Source organism: Neoarius graeffei, chromosome 18 (assembly GCF_027579695.1).
Source record: "Neoarius graeffei isolate fNeoGra1 chromosome 18, fNeoGra1.pri, whole genome shotgun sequence".
NCBI lineage: Eukaryota > Metazoa > Chordata > Actinopteri > Siluriformes > Ariidae > Neoarius > Neoarius graeffei.
Genome location: NC_083586.1, coordinates 43,383,650 through 43,404,340, shown reverse-complemented (window position 1 = coordinate 43,404,340; position 20,691 = coordinate 43,383,650). Strand labels below are relative to the sequence as shown.

At 43.4% G+C, this 20,691-nt stretch overlaps 1 protein-coding gene and 1 non-coding gene across 3 annotated transcripts in view; both read right to left on the bottom strand.

The window, feature by feature from the left end:
* The window catches only part of kpna3 (karyopherin alpha 3 (importin alpha 4)), a 78,229-nt gene that overhangs the window by 12,745 nt on the left and 44,793 nt on the right, over positions 1–20,691 (bottom strand). The window contains exons 3-11 of one of the 2 annotated variants that reach the window (XM_060898838.1): positions 18,108–18,197; positions 16,407–16,436; positions 15,130–15,182; positions 14,905–15,000; positions 7,900–7,985; positions 7,714–7,800; positions 7,009–7,178; positions 3,951–3,995; positions 3,691–3,822 (exon numbers count right to left, since the gene is read on the bottom strand). In XM_060898838.1, coding sequence (XP_060754821.1) covers positions 3,691–3,822; positions 3,951–3,995; positions 7,009–7,178; positions 7,714–7,800; positions 7,900–7,985; positions 14,905–15,000; positions 15,130–15,182; positions 16,407–16,436; positions 18,108–18,197 — 789 coding nt within the window. The remainder of the gene's footprint in view (positions 1–3,690; positions 3,823–3,950; positions 3,996–7,008; positions 7,179–7,713; positions 7,801–7,899; positions 7,986–14,904; positions 15,001–15,129; positions 15,183–16,406; positions 16,437–18,107; positions 18,198–20,691) is intronic. The other variant, XM_060898839.1, reaches the window with a different exon arrangement.
* On the bottom strand, positions 20,343–20,513 carry LOC132866900 (U1 spliceosomal RNA). The gene has a single exon (XR_009650658.1). It is a non-coding gene; the product is annotated as a U1 spliceosomal RNA (small nuclear RNA).

The window sequence follows — 20,691 nt, the reverse complement described above, 5'->3', positions numbered from 1 at the left end:
CAATGGTAAAAGTGCCCCTAGTTGAAGAAACGCCCATGTGCGCCATCTGAGACAGGGACACACAGCCTTCCTCTTTTAACTTTTTGTGCCGTGTCCAAATTTGCATTGCAGTTGGTGCATTTTTAGAGAATTCTCTCATAAATGCACGCTGCACAGTCTTGTTCGAGCGTACTCTAACACACAAAATGCCTTTTCTTTTCCAGTGAATGGCATTTCTATACCTAAAAAGATAAAACCAAAAAAAATTAAACAAAATTTTAACCCGTTTCCACACGATGTTAAAATTTGAGGTAAACTGAACGAGAACTGGCAAAGTTATTAGATTGTGAAATATCAAATTTTTTGAAAAACACCCTGTATTTTAAAAAGCTGCGAGTTCATGACTTCTGTAGTAATATCTGGACTTTCATTACAATATCATTGTAGAACTCTTTATGCAAAATTGATTAAAGATTACATCTAATAGATTTGTGAGGGAAAAATAAACCACTCACTGACTGAAAACAGTCACTGCAACTAAACCTGTTGATTATACCAGAGATTCTCAACTCTTTTCTGGACACGGACCCCGTTTTTAAGGCTCAAAATTCTGACAACCCCAAGGTTGAGAACCTATGCTTTAAGCCAGACACTTCCTTTAAGCCTAGGTCACAACCGGACGTATGATTTTTTTGGCGTTTCCCAAATTGCTACGTTTTTTTTTGTTCTTGGAGAAAGACGCACGTTGGCCATAAGTTTGTCTTGCAACCTGAAAAAAAACATAAGCGCCCGTAGAGTTTGTTTGACATGACAAAGAACCTCTGCGGCCGGTCTGCGGCCAGTCTACGGCTCGAAAATCAGCACGTCACACGCGCGCCCTCCATGCGTTTCAAGTGCGCCCTCTGTGCGTTTCTTGCACGTAGACCGGCCGTAGGAGCACGTACGGCCGGTTGTGACCGAGGCATTAAGCAACAGCCCCAAAACAAAAACACCCCCCCAGGCTAGAACCTTAAAAATGCTACAATAAGAGGCAGTGCGTTCTGACATAACAGGCAACCTGACTGGATGTTAGTAAGCCACATCATTTGTTACATTTTACCCCCCCCAATTTCAGATCCCTGGGCACGACAGAAATTCCTGAGCGGAGATTTTATTGCATCATTGCATGTGAGAAAATAGTGTACTCAATTAAAAATCTGTAATTCACCTGTAGTGAATTTTAATAACTAGCTATTGCAAAAGATCACGTATGATACCAGTGGTTCCATCATGTAACGTTCATCATAAGCTCTTGTCAAGTACACGCGAGTTTTAAGTCACTGCTCCACCAGTCAGGCATGGTCAGCGACATGTTGCCTCCTTCACAGGCTGTTCCAGCACCGGTTGTGACGCACAGTCATTGGTTTGTCCGATTGTCTGGGCTGCGGTGGACTGGTCACTGACCCAGTGTTGCAAACACCAGTCTAGGATAACACATTATCAACTGATCTGCTCATCAGAAATATTTACACTTACTCGAGCTGATCTTTGGCTGGATTGAATCAAATTTTATTTAAAAAAAAAAAGCCCACAAGGCTCCGTTGTTAATCAGTGTCGTGGTTCTCAAGATTGAACTGAATCGCTGTCCTGAATCACCCGAGGCGCATAAAATCCGCGTGCCATCTCGCAACAACTTACCTTCAAATAGCCCAAATATATCCCTATATTCCCTAATGGGATGTCCGACAAATTTTATCCCGTTTACAGTGGGCGTTCCCACCATGAAAGAGAAACCGAAAGAGTGCAAGTGATTATCATGCTGTTACCATCCCTGTGTCTGAAATTACTCCCGTGTTCACTACTCCCTACGAGTGCACTATATAGGGTGTAATAATCCTCACCATCATTTTGGACAGTACTACAAAATGGCATCCTCACTATATAGTGCCTTATATACTGAGTAGTAGGGCTGAACGATTTTAAGAAAAAACTGAATTGCGATTTTTCTGGCAGATATTGTTATTTCGATTTCAACCACGATTTTTTTTCTTTAAATCAAGTTTCAGTGCAAATTAATTAATACAATGAATTCCATAAACCTAATGCAAGAATGAAAACTGAGGTCAACAGATTTCAAATGTAGGCCTGTTTATTAACATTGAGTGCCTGAGGAACAAGTTATAATAACTTAAAATAAAAAGAGAGCCATCTTTCTTAAGTAAACTTTTGCTTCTTTTACTTTTCCCATCTACAACATATCAGACATAAAAAAAAAAAAAAAAAAAAAAAGGTTGATCAATGGCTCAGTAGCATCAAAATATTGCACTTTTGTAAAAGAATGTACATAAGCATTATAAATTATAACTAGAGCCAACAATTCCCCTGTGGGAAATAAGAGTGATGCAGTGGCTGTAGCAGTCGCTATTGCAGGGCCCCTCCCTCCTGTGTGTGTGAGAGACAGCGAGCAGCCCCTCCCCCACCCGCGCGCTCAGACACAGACAGAGAAAGCGCAGTTTCACCTCACAGTGCTCCCTCCAAACAACTGGAATTTACACGAAAACGGAAGGAGATATTCACAAAATTCTTTCACACTGAGTGCCACAAGTAATTTTTTGTCTGTAGTGTAAAAAATGAGGACAATTTATTGACGAAACAAAACATGGGTCAGTAGTTTAGGAGCACTGAGAAAAACCGCGGCTCTGACGATCCCAAAATCGTGTTGCCCGAGATCGCGATTTTCGGTCGAAAACGATAGATCGTTCAGCCCTACTGAGTAGGGAGCGATCTTGGACACAGGGCATGCGAATAGTCGTTTATGAATGCAGAAGTGGGTGCTTCGGTGTGACTGAGTAAGGTGACAAGTTTTATGTTTCATCTAATCGAGGTAATTTAAGAACTATAATATTATTTGTCAGTGGGCACATAGGAAAGTGTAAAAAGTTTGTCAATATGTTTATCATGCTTGTATGATTAAAACAAACAAAAACAAAAAACCTCAAAGATATTTCTCTCAATACATGACCTACTCATTCTAAACCTGTCGAGCTTCGCCGGCGAAGCTCTCGACCCCGAAGTACAACCAAATCTACTTGCACATAATGCCATGAAATAATATACATGTGCTATAAAGATCTAATACTTGTAATAGATCTATATTTATTCAACGTGTTCTGAAGTTACTTGACTGGGGACTGGGAATTCTCAACCCACAGAACACTGCTTGTTTACTTGCACCCGATAACCTGGAATCAACGACTGTACGCCACACCTGGCCGGCAATGGCTGCTCCCCGTGGTTCTGCCTCCGCAGGTAATTTACAGAATAAAATTGTTTACAAAAGTGCTTTTATGGTGTGGTTTTTTTTGACTGAACGTGCGCGTCTTTTGTCTATAAAGTAATACATAAAGCACGATTAAATGCTGTAAGCATGACCAGTACCGGTATGCTTTAAATGAGAAATAAGCCAGAACAGAACAGCTGAAGAAATCAACACCGCTTAACACGTTTTTTTGCTGTACTAACACATGCCCACTTCCATTTAAGGGATTCGGTCTCATGATATTCTTAGACAATAGCCTGTGTGTACTATGAGGATCTGTTTTTCAACACAGATCTCGATGCACTTCTGGAAGCTACTCTTGGATAAGAGGACCTGCTAAATGATCTAAATGGAAAATGTGAATGCATCCATTTCCTCTGGTTGTGCTAAAAACGTCATTTATGTCTATTTACCTGAACTTTGACCTCTTGGTGGCTGAGCAGGGGGACAAGGAAAGGGACGACACCTGAGTCTATGACCATTTGTATCTGCTCGTTCCCTCCATCTGTTAGGTACGATAAAGCCCACACTGTATCTACAAGAATCTAGATAGAGGGGGGAAAAAAAAAAATTAATAGACAACTCAGCATTCACTTAGTCTGGTGCAAACTTGTACGTCATTTTATAGAACATCTGAATTTCTGGAACAGAATGAAGAGTCCAGTGCACTTACATTCATGTCTGTGTGGTATATGAGTACGCAGAGGGCAGGGAGGATCTGTTCAAGAGAAAGAGAAACTCGATAAGCACTGCTGATACAAGCTGATATTCATTCATCGACTAGTCTTTATAGCTTACCAACACTATGCTTTCTAAACAGGAAGTGGTTTGATAACATTTCTCTCATCTCCAAGATGAGAACGCCGTGTGATAATGCTGATGGAGCACAATCTATATTACAATAAAGGCCAAAATGTCGGCATCACACGTCAGAATCAGTTGCCTTTACACTGTTTACTATAGTTTGGGCCCAGTGAGGGGAGGATGAAGCAGGATTTCTGCAGGGAAGTGTTATCTTTAAAGGTGCCCTTCCACCAAAAACGTTTAATCCTGGCTCTTTTTGAAATACCATAGTTCACTCCGAGTTGCATATGCATGCTGCATGTGAAAATGTAATTCGACCCCCATTCCCTGTATTAGCTTATGAAAGAAAATAGTCGGAAAAATGAGCGGCTCTGAAAAAGCCATACGATCTTACGTCACTTCGTAAATTAGTATCCATGGCCTCGCCCACCTTGGCTTGCAACCGTCCACGGGAAGGAAGTTCGGATTTAAGCGCGAGGAGAGATAGCAGAGCCAGTGTTGCCAGATTGGGCGGTTTTAAGTGCATTTTGGCGGATTTGAACATATTTTGGGCTGGAAAACGTCAGCAGTATCTGGCAACACTGAGCAGAGCCCATCTTGTCAGTAGCTAACGAAGAGGACCTAACCGCAAGTTGAAAACATGTCTGAACAAGTTCGTGCCTGTGTTAGGGCCTCTGCATGCTCTTGCAACAAGGCTTTCGCAGATAGCTTTTTGCAGTTGTAATTTATCGTTGAGCGGGGAGTAATAGGCGTGCATGTTATTCACCGCCACAACGCAAGGGGGCGCGAAGTCGCTAGGAGTAGTTGGTGGGTGTGGTTAGTGGAGTGTTTATCCTCCGGTTACTTATAATGACTAGAACTGGAGTCGTATAGATGTACGTACTTCCTCGATCAACCGCTCTTCGTGCTGCTCCATCTTCGCTCGTGTTTTTAAAAATGGCAGTCATGAAAACAAACCAAACCGGGAAAGTAGGGAAGCGGAAGTGCGTGTCCAGCGGATGTAGAGTGGACCAATCAGAGCCCTCTTGTCTGCGACGCTGTCTGCGAGGCTTCTGCGGTGGTCACAATTTTTGGGAGGTGCGCGCAGAGCGTCTGCGAAGGGGGAGGGGCTTCGCAGACACCATCTGTGACGCCATCTGCGAGGACTGCGTTGTCAGCATAAATTGGCCTTTATTTGTGGCAGTAAGACATCAACGTTGCATTTCTTGCCCAAGATAGAAGAGGTGAAGAAGAAATGGTTGGAATTTATCTTTGGAACACCACCAGCGAAGTATAATGCAGCGTTAGTACTGTGTTCTGATCATTTCAACCACAGTGACTTTTCAAACTTCGGCGCCTTCAGTAGTGGTTTTGCTTCGAGGTTGTTTTTAATACCTGGATCTGTACCGTCAAGATATTCGACCACCAGCTCACAAGCTGTAAGTAAAACATGAACTTTTTGTTTGAAGGTTTTTGTTACAAAATAGCATGTTCATATTCTCCACGTTAGCATGCATGACATGGTCACAAGCTAGGCAGGGATGAGAGTTTTCCGCTTTTTCTGAGTAAAAAAAACGACCTTTTTATATTATGCCAAATCCGTTGAGAATTTTTTTTTTATTAATTTCGGGGGGTTGGGGTATGTTCCTTCATGCTGTTCAAACTTTATTAACTCCAACGATGTTTACACGTTATTTGTAAGTCGCCATCTTTAGTCTCGTTTACATCTCGTTGAATGTGATGTAAAATTCGTGTTATCTACATTGTTATTGGTCAAAACATCGACATCGAGACCATAATAGCCAATCAAAACAGTTTTTACAAAGACACCCACATTCTTTAAGTCACTCGTTTGCTTGTTCAGTAAAAACCCAAACATTTGTTGAATTTATTTTATTTCCTCGCGTCGCGCCTCAATGACGTCAGTGCGCGGTATTTTTCCCTTCGCGGTTTGTTCCTCATCTCTCGCCGTAGTAAGACACCCACATCCGCGTGTTCTGACTCACTGGAGGTAGCGTCACAGTGCTGTTAGCCAATCAGAGGTAACATGTTTACATGTCATGAATATTAATGAGTAAGAGCTGAAATCCTGTCATTCTCCTGCCACCCACTCCTCCAGCAAACTAGAACAGCCTGAAACAGGAGAACCACAGCATTTTTTTCACCAAAACCGGCTCACAGGGCATTCATTCATACTAGAGACCACTGCACAATTAATGAAAAAACGATGCAAGGAGACCTTTAAGCTGCAGGCTAGGTTATGCAAAGATTTTACTGCCATCAAGACAAGAGCTTTAAGAAATTTATATCCTTAGAGTGGGGGCAGGGTAGTCTGGTTAACACCAGACCATATCACAAGTGAAATATGGTCTGGAATCCGCCTATTGAATTTCTCGTAGGGGAGGTGTGGTTTACGATGGTCAACGGCCGTTTATTGGACGTTGCGAATGTCTATCATTTGGCGTATACGTAGCCCATGGCCAATCATGGCAGTTGTACCCGGTGACGTAGTTAGAGCGACGAAGAGGCGAAGAGGAGAAGGAAAGAGAAAGAGAAGGCAAAACAAAAATAGGAAAACAACGGCACCGAACGATTACTGCCGTTTGTGCAAGACAAATATGAGAGAAGCTGGTTTGGTTAGTTTGGTTCGTATCGCTCGCCGCCATGTTAAACGTGATCCGTAAACAGTCCCAAATAAACTACAAGCTTCCGTTTGTCGAGTAGTACGCGTCACCGTCTTTCCACCCCTCCCTGATTGGCTCCCTAACTCAGGCGAGCCTTTAGACCATAGTTTCCATGCTGTCTTTTCAGATCAGAACGATTGTGCAAAGCAGCATGGGATTTCCCAGGCTAGGGGCAGAGAGACAAAAAAAAAAAAAAAATTCTCCATCTCTCTCTCTCCATCTGTATCTGCCCGTCCCCCCCAGTCAGTCTGTCCCTCTGCTCACCTCCTGTACTGTTTCCATGGGTGGGGGCGGGTCTTTGTTTCGGCACAGGTTGACAATGACCCAGGTGACGTTCCTCAGGAAGGTGATGGGGATGGAGGGGTTGATGAAAGACAAGAGAGGTTTGACCACGCCCAGTGAAATGACATAGTCTCGACACTGTGGCCCATCGCCTGCACGGGTCACACACACATGCACAAATTAACACTGTTCATTCAGTTCAGTTCCTGAGTCTGGTTTTAATGTAAACTAAATTCGTTTACCAAAATTTCAAATGGCCAATAAGATTAGTTTAATTTGGATGAGATGTAAACCATGCCCAAAAAAACTTGCATTCTTTTTTTTTTTTTGCTCAAATGGAGTTGAATTCACAACTTATGAAGTTTTCGCCACCCTTTATTTTCTTAATGATGATTTAAAAAAAATAAAAATAAAAGTCTGACAGCCTCAAATTCACAAGCAGTCACGCAATATCAAGGTTTGTCTTGCCGTCCGTTTCTTGACATTGTTCAGACGAACATTAATAGCTACGTTTTCAGGACTGAAAGCTTGCTAGCCAAGTTTCAGCGACTGGTGCCCGTATTTCCGATTTGCATAGCAACAGTGCTGTCCATTCAAGAAATGACTCAAATTAGGGGCAACCTACTACCACATCTACTTTGCTTGATGTTCCCTCAAACAGAAAGTATTTCAGAGATGATAATTTACCAATGATGTTGCCCAGCGCCCACACGGCCTGCTCACACACATTCTGATGAGGGGAATGGAGCAGTCTCAGAAACAAGGGGACAGCGTCTAAGCACACACATGAAAAAGAAGGTATGAGAAGTCAGCTCAGTCTAAAGTTCACATAGCTGAGAGAAAAGCTCAGGGCCTGGAAGGCAGCCATCTTACTGGATTTGACCACAGCCTGCGTCTGTGCCGAGGTCCCTGATGCAATGTTAGTCAAAGCCCAGGCAGCCTCAAACTGCAACGAGGGACTAGAGAGAGAGAGAGAGAGAGAGAGAGAGAGAGAGAGAGAGAGAGAGAGAGAGAGAGAGAGAGAGAGAGAGAAGGGTAGACAGTTTGACAAATTATATAAATGAGAGAGATCAAAAGGTCAGTAGCAGCTCCACACTCCCTACGGTCCTAAAACCAATACAAGAATCTCCAAGACGGGGTGTTTACCAGAATCACTTCAAACTAGAACGGAACAGAAAATCTATTCATCATCATGCTTTGTATTTGAAAATGTCTTTAACTTCTGCTATTAGACATAATGAGCCTTTGTCAGGTGCCAAATAATGCTCATCTTCACCTCAAGCCACTATGGAGGAAACAGCTACACTGTCTGGCCTAAAGTTTGTGGACACCTGACCATCACACACCCACGTTCACTTTTTGAACATCCTGTTCCAGATTTAGTCACTTTCATGGTTTAAATAACCGCCACTCTTCTGGGAAGGCTTTCCACTCGATTTTAGCTGTGGGGATTTTCCCCACTCTGCCACAAGATCACTAATGATGCCAGGCCAGAAAGTGCAGTAGGTTTGAGGCAAACCATGTCTTCATGGACCTCTCTTTTTGCACAGGGGCATTGTCATGCTGGAACTCCAGCATATTAGGCCACCTTAGGTCCAGTGAAGGGAAACTGCAATGCTACACCATACAAAGACATCCTGTACAATTGTGTGCTTCAGACTCTGTGGTAAAAGTTTAAGGAAGACTCGCATATTGGTGTGATGGACAGGTATCCATATACTTTTGGCCATTTAGTGTGTGCCCAGCTCCTCTGATAAATAACGGTCTGGTTAAGCAGACTAGAAATAGCATAAATGTCGTGTTCATGAGAACATTAAACTGTTCATAAAGAATACACAGACACAGTATAATACATAAACACAAACATTGCCAATAGAGGGATCCCGCATGACGTCACCGCGCCGCGAGATTTTGTTAGGCGCCATATTGGAAGACCAGGCGGCACGGTGGTGTAGTGGTTAGCGCTGTCGCCTCACAGCAAGAAGGTCCTGGGTTCGAGCCCCGGGGCCGGCGAGGGCCTTTCTGTGCGGAGTTTGCATGCTCTCCCCGTGTCCGCGTGGGTTTCCTCCGGGTGCTCCGGTTTCCCCCACAGTCCAAAGACATGCAGGTTAGGTTAACTGGTGACTCTAAATTGACCGTAGGTGTGAATGTGAGTGTGAATGGTTGTCTGTGTCTATGTGTCAGCCCTGTGATGACCTGGCGACTTGTCCAGGGTGTACCCCGCCTTTCGCCCGTAGTCAGCTGGGATAGGCTCCAGCTTGCCTGCGACCCTGTAGAAGGATAAAGCGGCTAGAGATAATGAGATGAGATTGGAAGACCAAGTACACATTATGCAAGTACATACATACATAAAACAAACTACACCTGAAATGTAGCCAGGGCCGGTTCTGCCCTAATCTGGACCCGGGTGCAACATCGCGCAAACCCCCCCCCCAAAAAAAAAAAAAAAAAAACACCAGTCTAAATCAGGACAACCAGTGTTCGAACTACGGGGGTACTCGGGGGATCCGAGATCCCCTGAAACAGACATGAGATCCCTTGAAAACATGATTTGGGAAGTGTTGGGGGGTCTCTAAAATATTGGCAAAATGATGTTTATTGACATAGCAATTGTGTGTAACGGGAAGCATTTGCATATCCGAAGTGTTGTGTTTACATCAAAGATAAAATAAACCGATATGACAACGACTGCTGCTGCCAGGTTGGTTGTTGAGTAGCCTGACTGTTTTTTTTTTTTCTTGCGTGTGGTATCATTGTTGACGCGAGGTTGTTTTTTGAACATGCCAACGCGGACACGATTTCCCCTGATGAGTTATGACTTCAGACGCGATGCGTGTGTGGAGGTGTGGAGTCCGCGTGATGTGTGCGCAAGATAGGCTTCTCATGTGTTTGGAGATCCGCGCTCTGAGACAAGCGCAAGCACCCCCCAGGGAAAAAAAGGGACCCCCCGAAAATATCGGCATAGTTCAAACACTGAGGACAACCATCACATAACTATAAACATTTTAGATCAACTATTTTAACTAAATGGGCTATAATAAATAAGCCTGCAGGCAGCCATGGCGGGTTGCCTCAGAAAAGTAACCATTCAATGACAACTGAAAGCCGCTGCCTCAGAAAAGTAACCATTTGTCCTACCTTAAAACTTGTTTTGCATTTTCTGCCTCCTTTTTTGTATTTTCGACCCTGCGTTTATTTTCTTTCCTTTTCTGAAAACCCGATTTGTGTCCAGACATTTTGTTCTGCTACCAACGAACTAACTCGTCAGGTCTCGTCTCTCGATTCCGCGATGAAGGGCAACAATTGATACATTTTTACAAACAGCCAATAAACAGCCAATAGGGAGGTTGCAACGTTCAGGCTCTCCTTTGCTCACAGACACTCAGTAATGCACTTATTCGCTGTCTCCTGGCAGAAAGCTCCTTGGTTTGCTCCCCTTGTGTCTCAATCACAGCTGGTATTCTGAAGAACGACTTCTTTTCACCTTTCCCATCAGCTTTGTTGGAACACCCTAACACAGCACAAAAGTTTACCATTGTAGGTTTATAATGAATCAAGTGCCTCGTGGGTTTAAATTCCGCACGCTGCCGTTATTTCCCCCTGATCACGAGTTTGTTGGTCTTCCAATATGGCGCAGGGTCTGTTTACTTCCGGTTTCCGGTGACGTCAGTGGGAAGGGTCTATAGGAGAGTGTTTGGAGCAGGCGTCAGGATGTTGAGCAAGATGGAACAGAAATCAGCGCTCTGGTCTGAAATAGCAAATTATTCTATCCACATTTCACTGGATAGGAGCAATCATGCTCTCTGAGTGGCTACTCTACTACCAGGATATCAACTCGTACTGCGAGTAGAGAAAAACAAAATGGTGGAGCGTGTTACTGAACCAACCGAGGATTTTAAAATAAATAAATAAATAAATAAATTAAAACGAACATCTTTTTTTATTTTTCAAGAATTATTATTATAGCAGCATTTTTCAGAAATTGCTCATCATTTCGCCGGTTTGTTTACATTCTAAGCAGAAATGATTTTGTCGGATGTTTTATAATTTTATTTATCGAATTTGCAAAAAGTAAAAATGCTCAGTTTCTCAAAATCCAGTGAATGTGGACAGAATAAAAAACAGTTATTCCACTCAATCCCATCGTACATGGCTTATAGCCGACGAGGCACATAGCACCAAGTTGGCTATCAGCTCATGTACGACTCGATTTTGAGGAATAACTTAAATGTCTAACTGTGCTGTCTTAGCTGATCACCTCCCCCCCCCTCCCCATATCTTATTCTATTCGTATATCTCATCATCTCCTTATCTCTAGCCGCTTTATCCTGTTCTACAGGGTCGCAGGCAAGCTGGAGCCTATCCCAGCTGACTACGGGCGAAAGGCGGGGTACACCCTGGACAAGTCGCCAGGTCATCACAGGGCTGACACATAGACACAGACAACCATTCACACTCACATTCACACCTACGCTCAATTTAGAGTCACCAGTTAGCCTAACCTGCATGTCTTTGGACTGTGGGGGAAACCGGAGCACCCGGAGGAAACCCACACGGACACGGGGAGAACATGCAAACTCCGCACAGAAAGGCCCTCGCCGGCCACGGGGCTCGAACCCAGGACCTTCTTGCTGTGAGGCGACAGCGCTAACCACTACACCACCGTGCCGCCCCTCTATTTGTATATGCAAATGCTTAATTTAATTTATCTAGAAGGTTTTTTTCCCTCCTCTATTTATCCTGTAATGATGCTGCTGGAATCTCAATTTCCCTGAGGGAACCCTCCCAAAGGGATCAATAAAGTTTAATTTAATTTAATCTAATCTAATCTAGATCCCAACAAAAATGGCAATGGCATAAACAAAATTAAGTTTAAAACAAGTCCTTCACTGGGTGCATGTTGTTGTAGGGCAGAAGATGTATGGCTACACTGATCACATTAAAGGAGATACGCAGAACCATGGCCTCACTTTTTGTTTAGGTAGCTATAATTAAGGGAATTTGATCCATTTTGACCAGAAAAGGGGGCAGGCTTACCAAAGCAGTGACTTCACCCCTTGGTAGAAGAATAAGAAGCAGCTTTTGTCACATGCACACTTGTATAGTAAGAGGCATCGAGACCTCAAGAATGGCACAGGAATAGTTTTAAGCGTTAACAATAAATCTAATATAGTAATTTTTATGATTAAAGTGATCTATATAGGTAGCAGTCTGAGTGAATGGCCTTGACGTCCATGACGTCTCAGCAGGAAGTCCATCAGTCTCATCGCCATTTGTGCTAGACTAAAACACAGAACTGACTGCAACTCCGATTCTCCATTTTGAGCTAATTTATCGCCATGCCATGTAGATGTGTTGCTGGTGGGTGCAGCAACACGACAGAAGGTGGATTTACGTTGCATTCATGACCCAAGAACGTTCAAACTGCAAAGATTTGGATGCATTTTGTGAGAAGTTCACGGGCACATTGGGCGCCTAACGAATCAGTGTCTCTGCACATTTTACTGAGGACTCGTACAAGACCTCTGATCTGTTGAGGAGTGTTGGCTATAAGCCCGTATTGAAAGAGGGTGCAGTACCAACAATTAAAGAAAACTATAAGAAAAGGGAAAGTAAGTTCAGTTGCACCAGTTCTCCCGGAGTGTGAGCTGAGGGTTGTTGCTAAAACCCGGGACGGCACATGACATAACCGCTCGGGCAGTGACCTCCCCGTGGTTGTTACTAAAACCGGTGACGTCCCATCCCGGGTTTTAGTAATTGCCTGAGCCGAGCAGGAATGGCAGAGTACTCAGTAATAGGGATGGCGAAAACTAAAAAAAAAAAAAAATCTTGACCGACCACCGAGCCTCATTAGCCGGTTAAAGTCGGTTAACCTATGAGTTTAAACAGGGATGCAAACGGTGCGCCTTTTGGCGGATGCCGCCTTTTTCACGGCTGAATCGTGCAGATCCGATTTTTTTTTTTAGGGGGGGGCATTGGAGTGTCTGAATAATTTCATCAGAGTAAATTCTGTATTAAAATTACTAAATAAGTAAATGCCGTTACAGTCCATGAAACAGGAAGTATGAGAAGAAAACAGCAAATCAGAAAGTTGCGCACGTTTGCGCGGAAGGTGCGCAGCTTTCTGATTTACTGTTTTCTTCTCATACTTCCTATGTTTCATGGACTGTAACGGCATTTGCTTATTTAGTAATTTTAATACAGAATTTACTCTTTTTTTTTTTTTTAAAAGATATTTTTTGGGCTTTTTTCACCTTTTTATTGGATAGGACAGTGTAGAGACAGGAAATGAGCAGGGGAGGGAGAGAGACGGGGAGGGATCGGGAAATGACCTCGAGTCGGAATCGAACCCAGGTCCCCGGATTTATGGTGTGGCGCCTTATCCACCTGAGCCACGATGCCCCCAGAATTTACTCTGATGAAATTATTCAGACACTCCAACGCCCCCCCCAAAAAAAGAAATCGGATCTGCACGATTCAGCCTCGAAAAAGGCGGCATCTGCGCCTTTAGTTTGTGTGGAGAGATATGATCTGCAATAACATGCATTGTTGGCTACAGACCGAAACATACTTTCAGAATGCACTGGCCAAGGCAGGACTAAACTCGATATGCCTTCTAATAATAATAATAAAAAAAAACAAAAAAAAAAACAAAAAACACAATAGTAATTTGTAAGCTAAAAAGCCTGTGTCTACACTTTTTTTTTTTCTTTCACCGAGTGGCAGCGGTCTTCAACTGGGGCGGGAGGGTGGGACATGACTGAATGGGTGTTTCTGATTTGTCAGCTGTCGTCCTTACACCGCATGGCGTGCCCCAAGCGTTTACAACACAGAATTCCAGGTTCTCCGCTCCAAAATCGGCAGCTTCAAAACGATTGACTTTTTTTTTTTTTAACCGACAACCAAAAAAAAAAGTTAACCGGTTGACGTTGATTCGGTCAACCACCGGTCAAACGGTCATCGGTTAACAGCCCTACTCAGTAATGGAGAAAATGGAAAATGAGTGGACCAGCCATCTGATTTCTCCGCTGGATATGCTTACCTCAGCAGCAATATCTCGCCCTTACGTGGAAGAAGCGAATGAACGGAGAACTGAAGGAACAACTGAAAGTAAGATTGTTTCAAAACAATCGGCCACAAGGTCGGCCTTCAAGAAACGAGAACACAGACGGGTAAGAGCCGACTCTCATTTGGATACAAAACACTCGTTGTTTACCTGCATTTAGATTAATCCATGTAACTTGTATTGTGTGTTTAAGTTACTGGTATGAGATTATTTAATTTGCTTCAGAATGCGATTGTCTCAGTTCATCTGATTATTTAATGAGCCTTTTACGTTTCATCAGTGAAAATGCATGCATGTACATGTATGCTGCATAACTTATAACACCCATCCTGTTTTAATGAGTCAACCCACAATCAATGCAGTCAAATCAGTCTTCGTTGAGCGAGTCGGTAACACCATTTCTTTCTTTCACCATAAATGTTTATTTCTATGACTTTGGTCTATAGCTGTAAAAGGCCTCGACCTTAAAACCGGTTACTGCAGTGACGTCACGCACTCAGGGCTGGCTGGCTCAGCGGGGCAGCTCGAATGCCAACTTTGCGGTCGATTTTAACTCTCAAAAATATATATATATTTTTTATTCCCATTTATGCAGCTTACAAGAGTCAAGGATGGAGATACTATCCACTCAAATGTATTTAAAAATAAAGGTTCTGCGTATCTCCTTGATAGATATGATATATGAAATGGGTGAGGGGAGGGGAAAAGCCTGAAAAGCACTCCATAATCTCCTTCATGCTCCAAATGCTCCCCCTCTTCATCCATCCATCACACTCATCCTAACATGGAGTGGTGTAGTCAGAGAAACTTACTTGTCGTCCCTCTCCAGGCATTTAACGAGGATGGGTAGGATCCCGGACTTTATCAAATCATCGATTGGAGGGTTTCTGTCGCTGGAGAGTAGTTTTCTGCTCACACAAAGACCACATTATTTGGAACATGGTACAGGTTTACTAAAATAGCTCAATTTGTGACATTCACATCATGATTCGATCATCCAGTTAAACAAGGCACCCCAAACAAAACACGGTTCTAACCTGGCTGCTTGGACAGCGCTGAGCTGTACTATTGCGTTGTCACTGGTGGCATTCTGAAAAAGAGAACCAGAACGTCAAGAACGTAGCAGCTCATCTGGCCTGCCATCAAAACAACCATGACTATCAAAACAAACAGAACTGAAAATGTGAGACAGGACCAACCTCCACAGCAAATTGTTTACAACAGGAAAATCAACAAAGGACTAAATTTTTGTTCCCCAAAACATCGATCAGAACTGAAATCACATGATCAGTGAGAGGAGACGCAATTCTAGTCAGAAGAAAATTTGTTAAAGTTGACCAAATTACTAATTTGTTAGCAAAAAATTGACAATACAATGGCCACGTTTTGTGCAGAAGGTCTAGTTCTTTCAAACAAAACAATCAGAACCGAAATCCATTGAGAATCGAGGGAGGAGACACGATTTAACTGAAGAAGCCACCTTGGGCCATGTGCACACTCAAGTACAGTGAAATTCGTCCTTGGCATTAACGCATCTGAAGCAGTGAACACAGTGAGCAGCTGTGCTATAGCGCCCAGGGAGCAGTTGGGGGTTTGGTGCCTTGCTCCAAGACACTTCAGCCCAAAACTGCCCCATGTTAACTTAACCACATGTCTTTGGACTGTGGGGGAAACCGGAGCACCCGAAAGAAACCCACGCAGACACAGGGAGAACATGCAAACTCCGCACAGAAAGGCCCCTGTTGGCTGCTGGGCTCAAACCCAGAACCTTCTTGCTAGGAGGCGACAGTGCTAACCACTACACCGCTGTGCTACCCAAAGTCGTAAACAAATTTACAACAAGAAAATCAGACAAACGACCAAGTTTTGTTCATCAAGAAAAGACCTCTCCAAAACATCGATCAGAACTGGAATCGGATGAGAAACGAAAGAGAGGAGATAAAATTCTTGTGAGGCCTGGATAAATTTGTTCATTTGGCCTAATTACTAATTCGTTAGCAAAAAATTTGACAAAACAATGAGCAAGTTTTGTGTGGTGTGATGAGTTCTTTCAAACAAAACAACTGGAACGGAAATCCATGGAGAATTGACGGAGGAGAGACGATTTAACTGAATTACGGACAACGGACGCCACGCCACGGCAACAGCTCATCGGCCTTACGGACAGATGAGCTAAAAACTAAGCGAGGCAGAGAAAGAGAGCAAAAGATTCAGAGATAGGGAAATTTATCTGCAGCATTTATCAAGTTCCACCATCCATCAATCAAATCTCTTGCATACCAACATAATCTCACTATCGCAATCAAGCACTTACCTGTAAGATGGCATCTAGTGTTACATTTTGCTAAAACACAGAAAAAGGAGCAATATCATGATCAGGTATGATCATCTCGGGCGTAAACATCTAAAGCACAAAAAGATTAAGCATATGGCATAAGACCATTAAAGCAGATACGCAGAGCCATGGCCTCACTTTTGATTATAAAGGCCTTGAGACCTCAAGAATGGCACAGGAATAGTTTTAAGCGTTAACAGTAAATCTAATATAGTAATTTTTACGATTAAAGTGATTTATATAGGTAGTGGTCTGAGTGAATGACCTTGACTTCCGTAACGTCACAGCAGGAAGTCTATCGGTCTCATCGCCATTTGCGCTAGACTAAAACACAGAGCTGACTGCAACTCCGATCCTCCATTTTGAGCTAATTTATCGCCACGTAGATGTGTTGCTGGTGGGTGCAGCAACATGACAGAAGGTGGATTTATGTTGCATTCATGGCCCAAGAACGTTCAAACTGCAAAGATTCGGACGCGTTTTGCAAGAAGTTCACGGGCACATTGGGCGCCTACAAAGTGGTCTCTCCTCTGCTCTGCACATTTTACTGAAGACTCGTACAAAACCTCTGATCTGTTGAGGAGCGTTGGCTATTAGCCCGTATTGAAAGAGGGTGCAGTATCAACAATTAAAGAAAACAAGAAAAGGAAAGTATTCATTTCATTTATTTATTTTTAAAAAAAAGTGAGTTCAGTTGCAGCAGTCCTCCCGGAGTGAGCAGAGGGTTGTTGGTAAAACCCAGGATGAGACATAATCGCTCGGGCAGGGACCTCCCTGCGCTTGTTGATAAAACTGACATCCCGTCCCGTCCCGTGTTTTAGTAATTGCCTGAGCCGGGCAGTAATGGTGGAGTAGTCAGTATGGAGAATGAGTGGAGCAGCCGCCTGATTTCTAAACTGGATGTTGCTGCCATCTCGCCCTTACGTGGAAGCAGCGAATGAACGGAGAACTGAACGAACAACTGAAAGTCAGATTGTTTCAAAACAATCGGCCACAAGGTCGGCCTTCAAGAAGCGAGAACACAGACGGGTAAGCTCCGACTCATTTGGATACAAAAACACCCTTTGTTTACCTGCAGTTAGATTAATCCATGTAACTTGTATTGTGTGTTTAAGTTACTGGTATAAGATTATTTAATTTGCTTCAGAATGCGATTGTCTCAGTTCATCTGGTTATTTAATGAGCCTTTTACATTTTATCAGTGAAAATGCATGCATGTTGCATAAGTAATAACACCTATCCTGTTTTAATGAGAGGCAACCCACAATCAATGAAGTCAAATCAGTCTTAGTTGAGCAAGTCGGTAACGGGATTTCTTACTTTCACCATAAATTTTTATTTATATGACTTTGGTCTATAGCTATTAAAGGCCTCGGCCTTAAAACCGGTTCCCGCTGTGACGTCACGCACTCAGGGCTGGCTGGCTCAGCGGGGCAGCTCGAATGCCAACTTTGCGGTCGAGTTTAACTCTGAAATTTTTTTTTTTTTTTAATTCCCATTTATCCAGCATACAAGAGTCAAGGATGGAGATACTATCCACTCAGAAATGTATTTAAAAATAAACGTTCCGCGTATGTCCTTTAACAACCATTAATGCAGTCAGTGGCGTGAGCTTGCAGACAGACAACAAAACAGGAAGAGGAAACCAGTGAAAAGAGGATGTCAGGAAGAGATCCTCACCCCCTTGAAGTCGGCATCTACATCAGAGTCCTCCAGACTTTCATCCTGTGGAACATTGCGTTTCTTCAGTAGGTGCTCATCTCTCTTGTTCTGTAAAGGAGGAACGCATAATGCAGATGATATATGGGATGCTTACAATACTGCTCAAATATGTGCACTTTTACATAGCCACTCATCTCTCGCTTTCTCCCTCCCCCCTGAGTTGTGTGGCCATCAAACCTCACTTGCATAAATGTAATTATCATCCAACACACTGTGACTAATGATCATGAACAGGTCACACGCAAAAAAACCCTGCTTTCTTAATTATAAAGGCAATAAAAAGGCAAATCCAGTACAACGCCAATTATTTTCCACCAAGTAGTCAACTTGATGCACACTTCTCAAGCTAGAACAGCTCTGAAGCATAACCAATTATTCCAGTTTTAATGCTCAAAAGGTTGTTTCAAAGGAAAACTTTCTTTAAAAAAAAAAAAAAACCTCCAATTTTACTGCAAAAAATATTTTTAAAATCCATGGCCACTAAATTAAGCCACTAATATCCAAAGTAAAACAAGTGCGATTGTAGAATACCGCTGTATGCGCAAAAAAAACAAAACAAACAAACCCATTATTGTTGGTTTATTGGCGCAAATTACACTGACGCCAGTAAAACATTAATATGGTTTGATTTTATTGGCCAATAAATATACTTGTACCTTTGATTCGTTATTCTTCCAGAGAGTGCGTCACTGTATCTACTGTGTGGTATGTGATCTTACGCTGCTGGGAATTTGTATTTGAAGGAATGCACTAGTTTTGCCCTCTGTAATACACATGCAAAGCATCCACATTCTGCTTCTTTGGCCAAACAGCCTTTTATAGCCAAAAACCACTGCTTTACAGATCTGCTGTTAGCCTCAACTGGCTGATCCTACCTCCTGTCAAAACATGCTCCAGCAACGATTAACCCAACATCTGAAACAGCTGCTAGTTTGGAATGGTTCCGAGAGCCCGAGAGTCAGGACACTGCTGCACTCGCAGACGGAGTTCAATGAAGTGGACGTCATGCTTTCTTCTCCGTGACAATCAGGGCCTACCCAGGACCTACAAAGGAATTCCCTACCCCACCTTGAACAATCAGGCCACACCAGGTTTTCTTTTTCTTTTTGCTGCCTGCATACAAGCTGCTCCTCAAACACGTCAAGCCTGCAGTCAAAACTGTAAAGGCTCGTTCAGAGGGAGCGGAATCTGTGCTTCAGAACTGGAAATGGTTCAAAAAGGCTGCAACCCAGGGTAACATTAACTTTGTCGAGTATGCTTCACTAACAAACGTGTTGGTTGTGTCATTATTGAGGAGACGAATAAAAAAAAAAAAATCAGAATCCTTGGAGGAAAAGTGAAGTCTGGATCCTCAATTGAGCTCTTCAAAACTGACGATGGAAAATGAGCTTGGAACAATCTAAAACAAGGCTTGCGAGGAACATGTACAGACTGGAAACTACTTCAACAAATCCGACACATGAGCTCACATCATCCTAGGCAGGCTTGGACACCAACAGACATAAGATCCTCTGATGACCTGGCATTTCAGCTGTCCTCATATGAGGTGAGGTGAAGTCCCTGAGGATGGGAAACACACATTTCCCACCTGCGTGTCTGTGGTGGTGGCGGCATCAACATGTCTGTGGCCCACGCTACTCTTCCCATCAGAAATCATACCTGTTCCAAAGAAAAATCAGCCACCTGAATGACTACCACCCAAATCATATGAAATAGAGAGATTAGTCATAGCACACATAAAAGGCAGCATACCAGAGCGTCATTGATTTACTTTAGTTTAGAAGAAGCAGCCAAACCAAGAAGCCTTTATTTGGTCACACGTACCGTACACTCAAACACACGGTGAAATTTAACCTCTGCATTTAACCCATCTGAAGCTGTGAACACACACAAGTGAGCAATGAGCGCGCACACATACCCAGAGTAGTGGGCAGCCATGCTACAGCGCCCGGGGAGCAGTTGTGGGTTAGGTGCCTTGCTCAAAGGCACTTCAGCCCAACCTCAGGCCACGGCTGCCTCATGTTAACCAAACCACAGATCTTTGGACTGTGGGGGAAACCCAGAGCAGACACGGGGAGAACATGCAAACTCCACACAGAAAGGCCCCCGTCAGCCGCTGGGCTCGAATCCAGAACTTTCTTGCTGTGAGGTGACCACGCGAACCACTACACCACCACGCCGCCCAAAATGTGAAAGAGGAGAGTGCGAACGCAATCCCCCACACTATCAGAAATTATGCAGTTGAGATTCCTGCATTTGAGGAACTCGCAAAAAAAGTCAGCACAGCCCGAGTGCAATGGCTGGGCCTCACCTTGGGCAAAAACCACCTTCTTGATCATGGTATTGCCCCTGCCAGATAAGTATACCTACCAGACAACACTCTTGACAGAACATGGCCTCAGACTTAACCACCTTGACAGGTCTAATGTTTAATATCGTTATCTCACTAGGTCTTGGACTTCCTGGGGGCAGAACCAAGTCCATCAACAGGGGCTTCAAACTTTGGGAGAATAGCAGGGTACAAATAATTTACAGCAGGGTG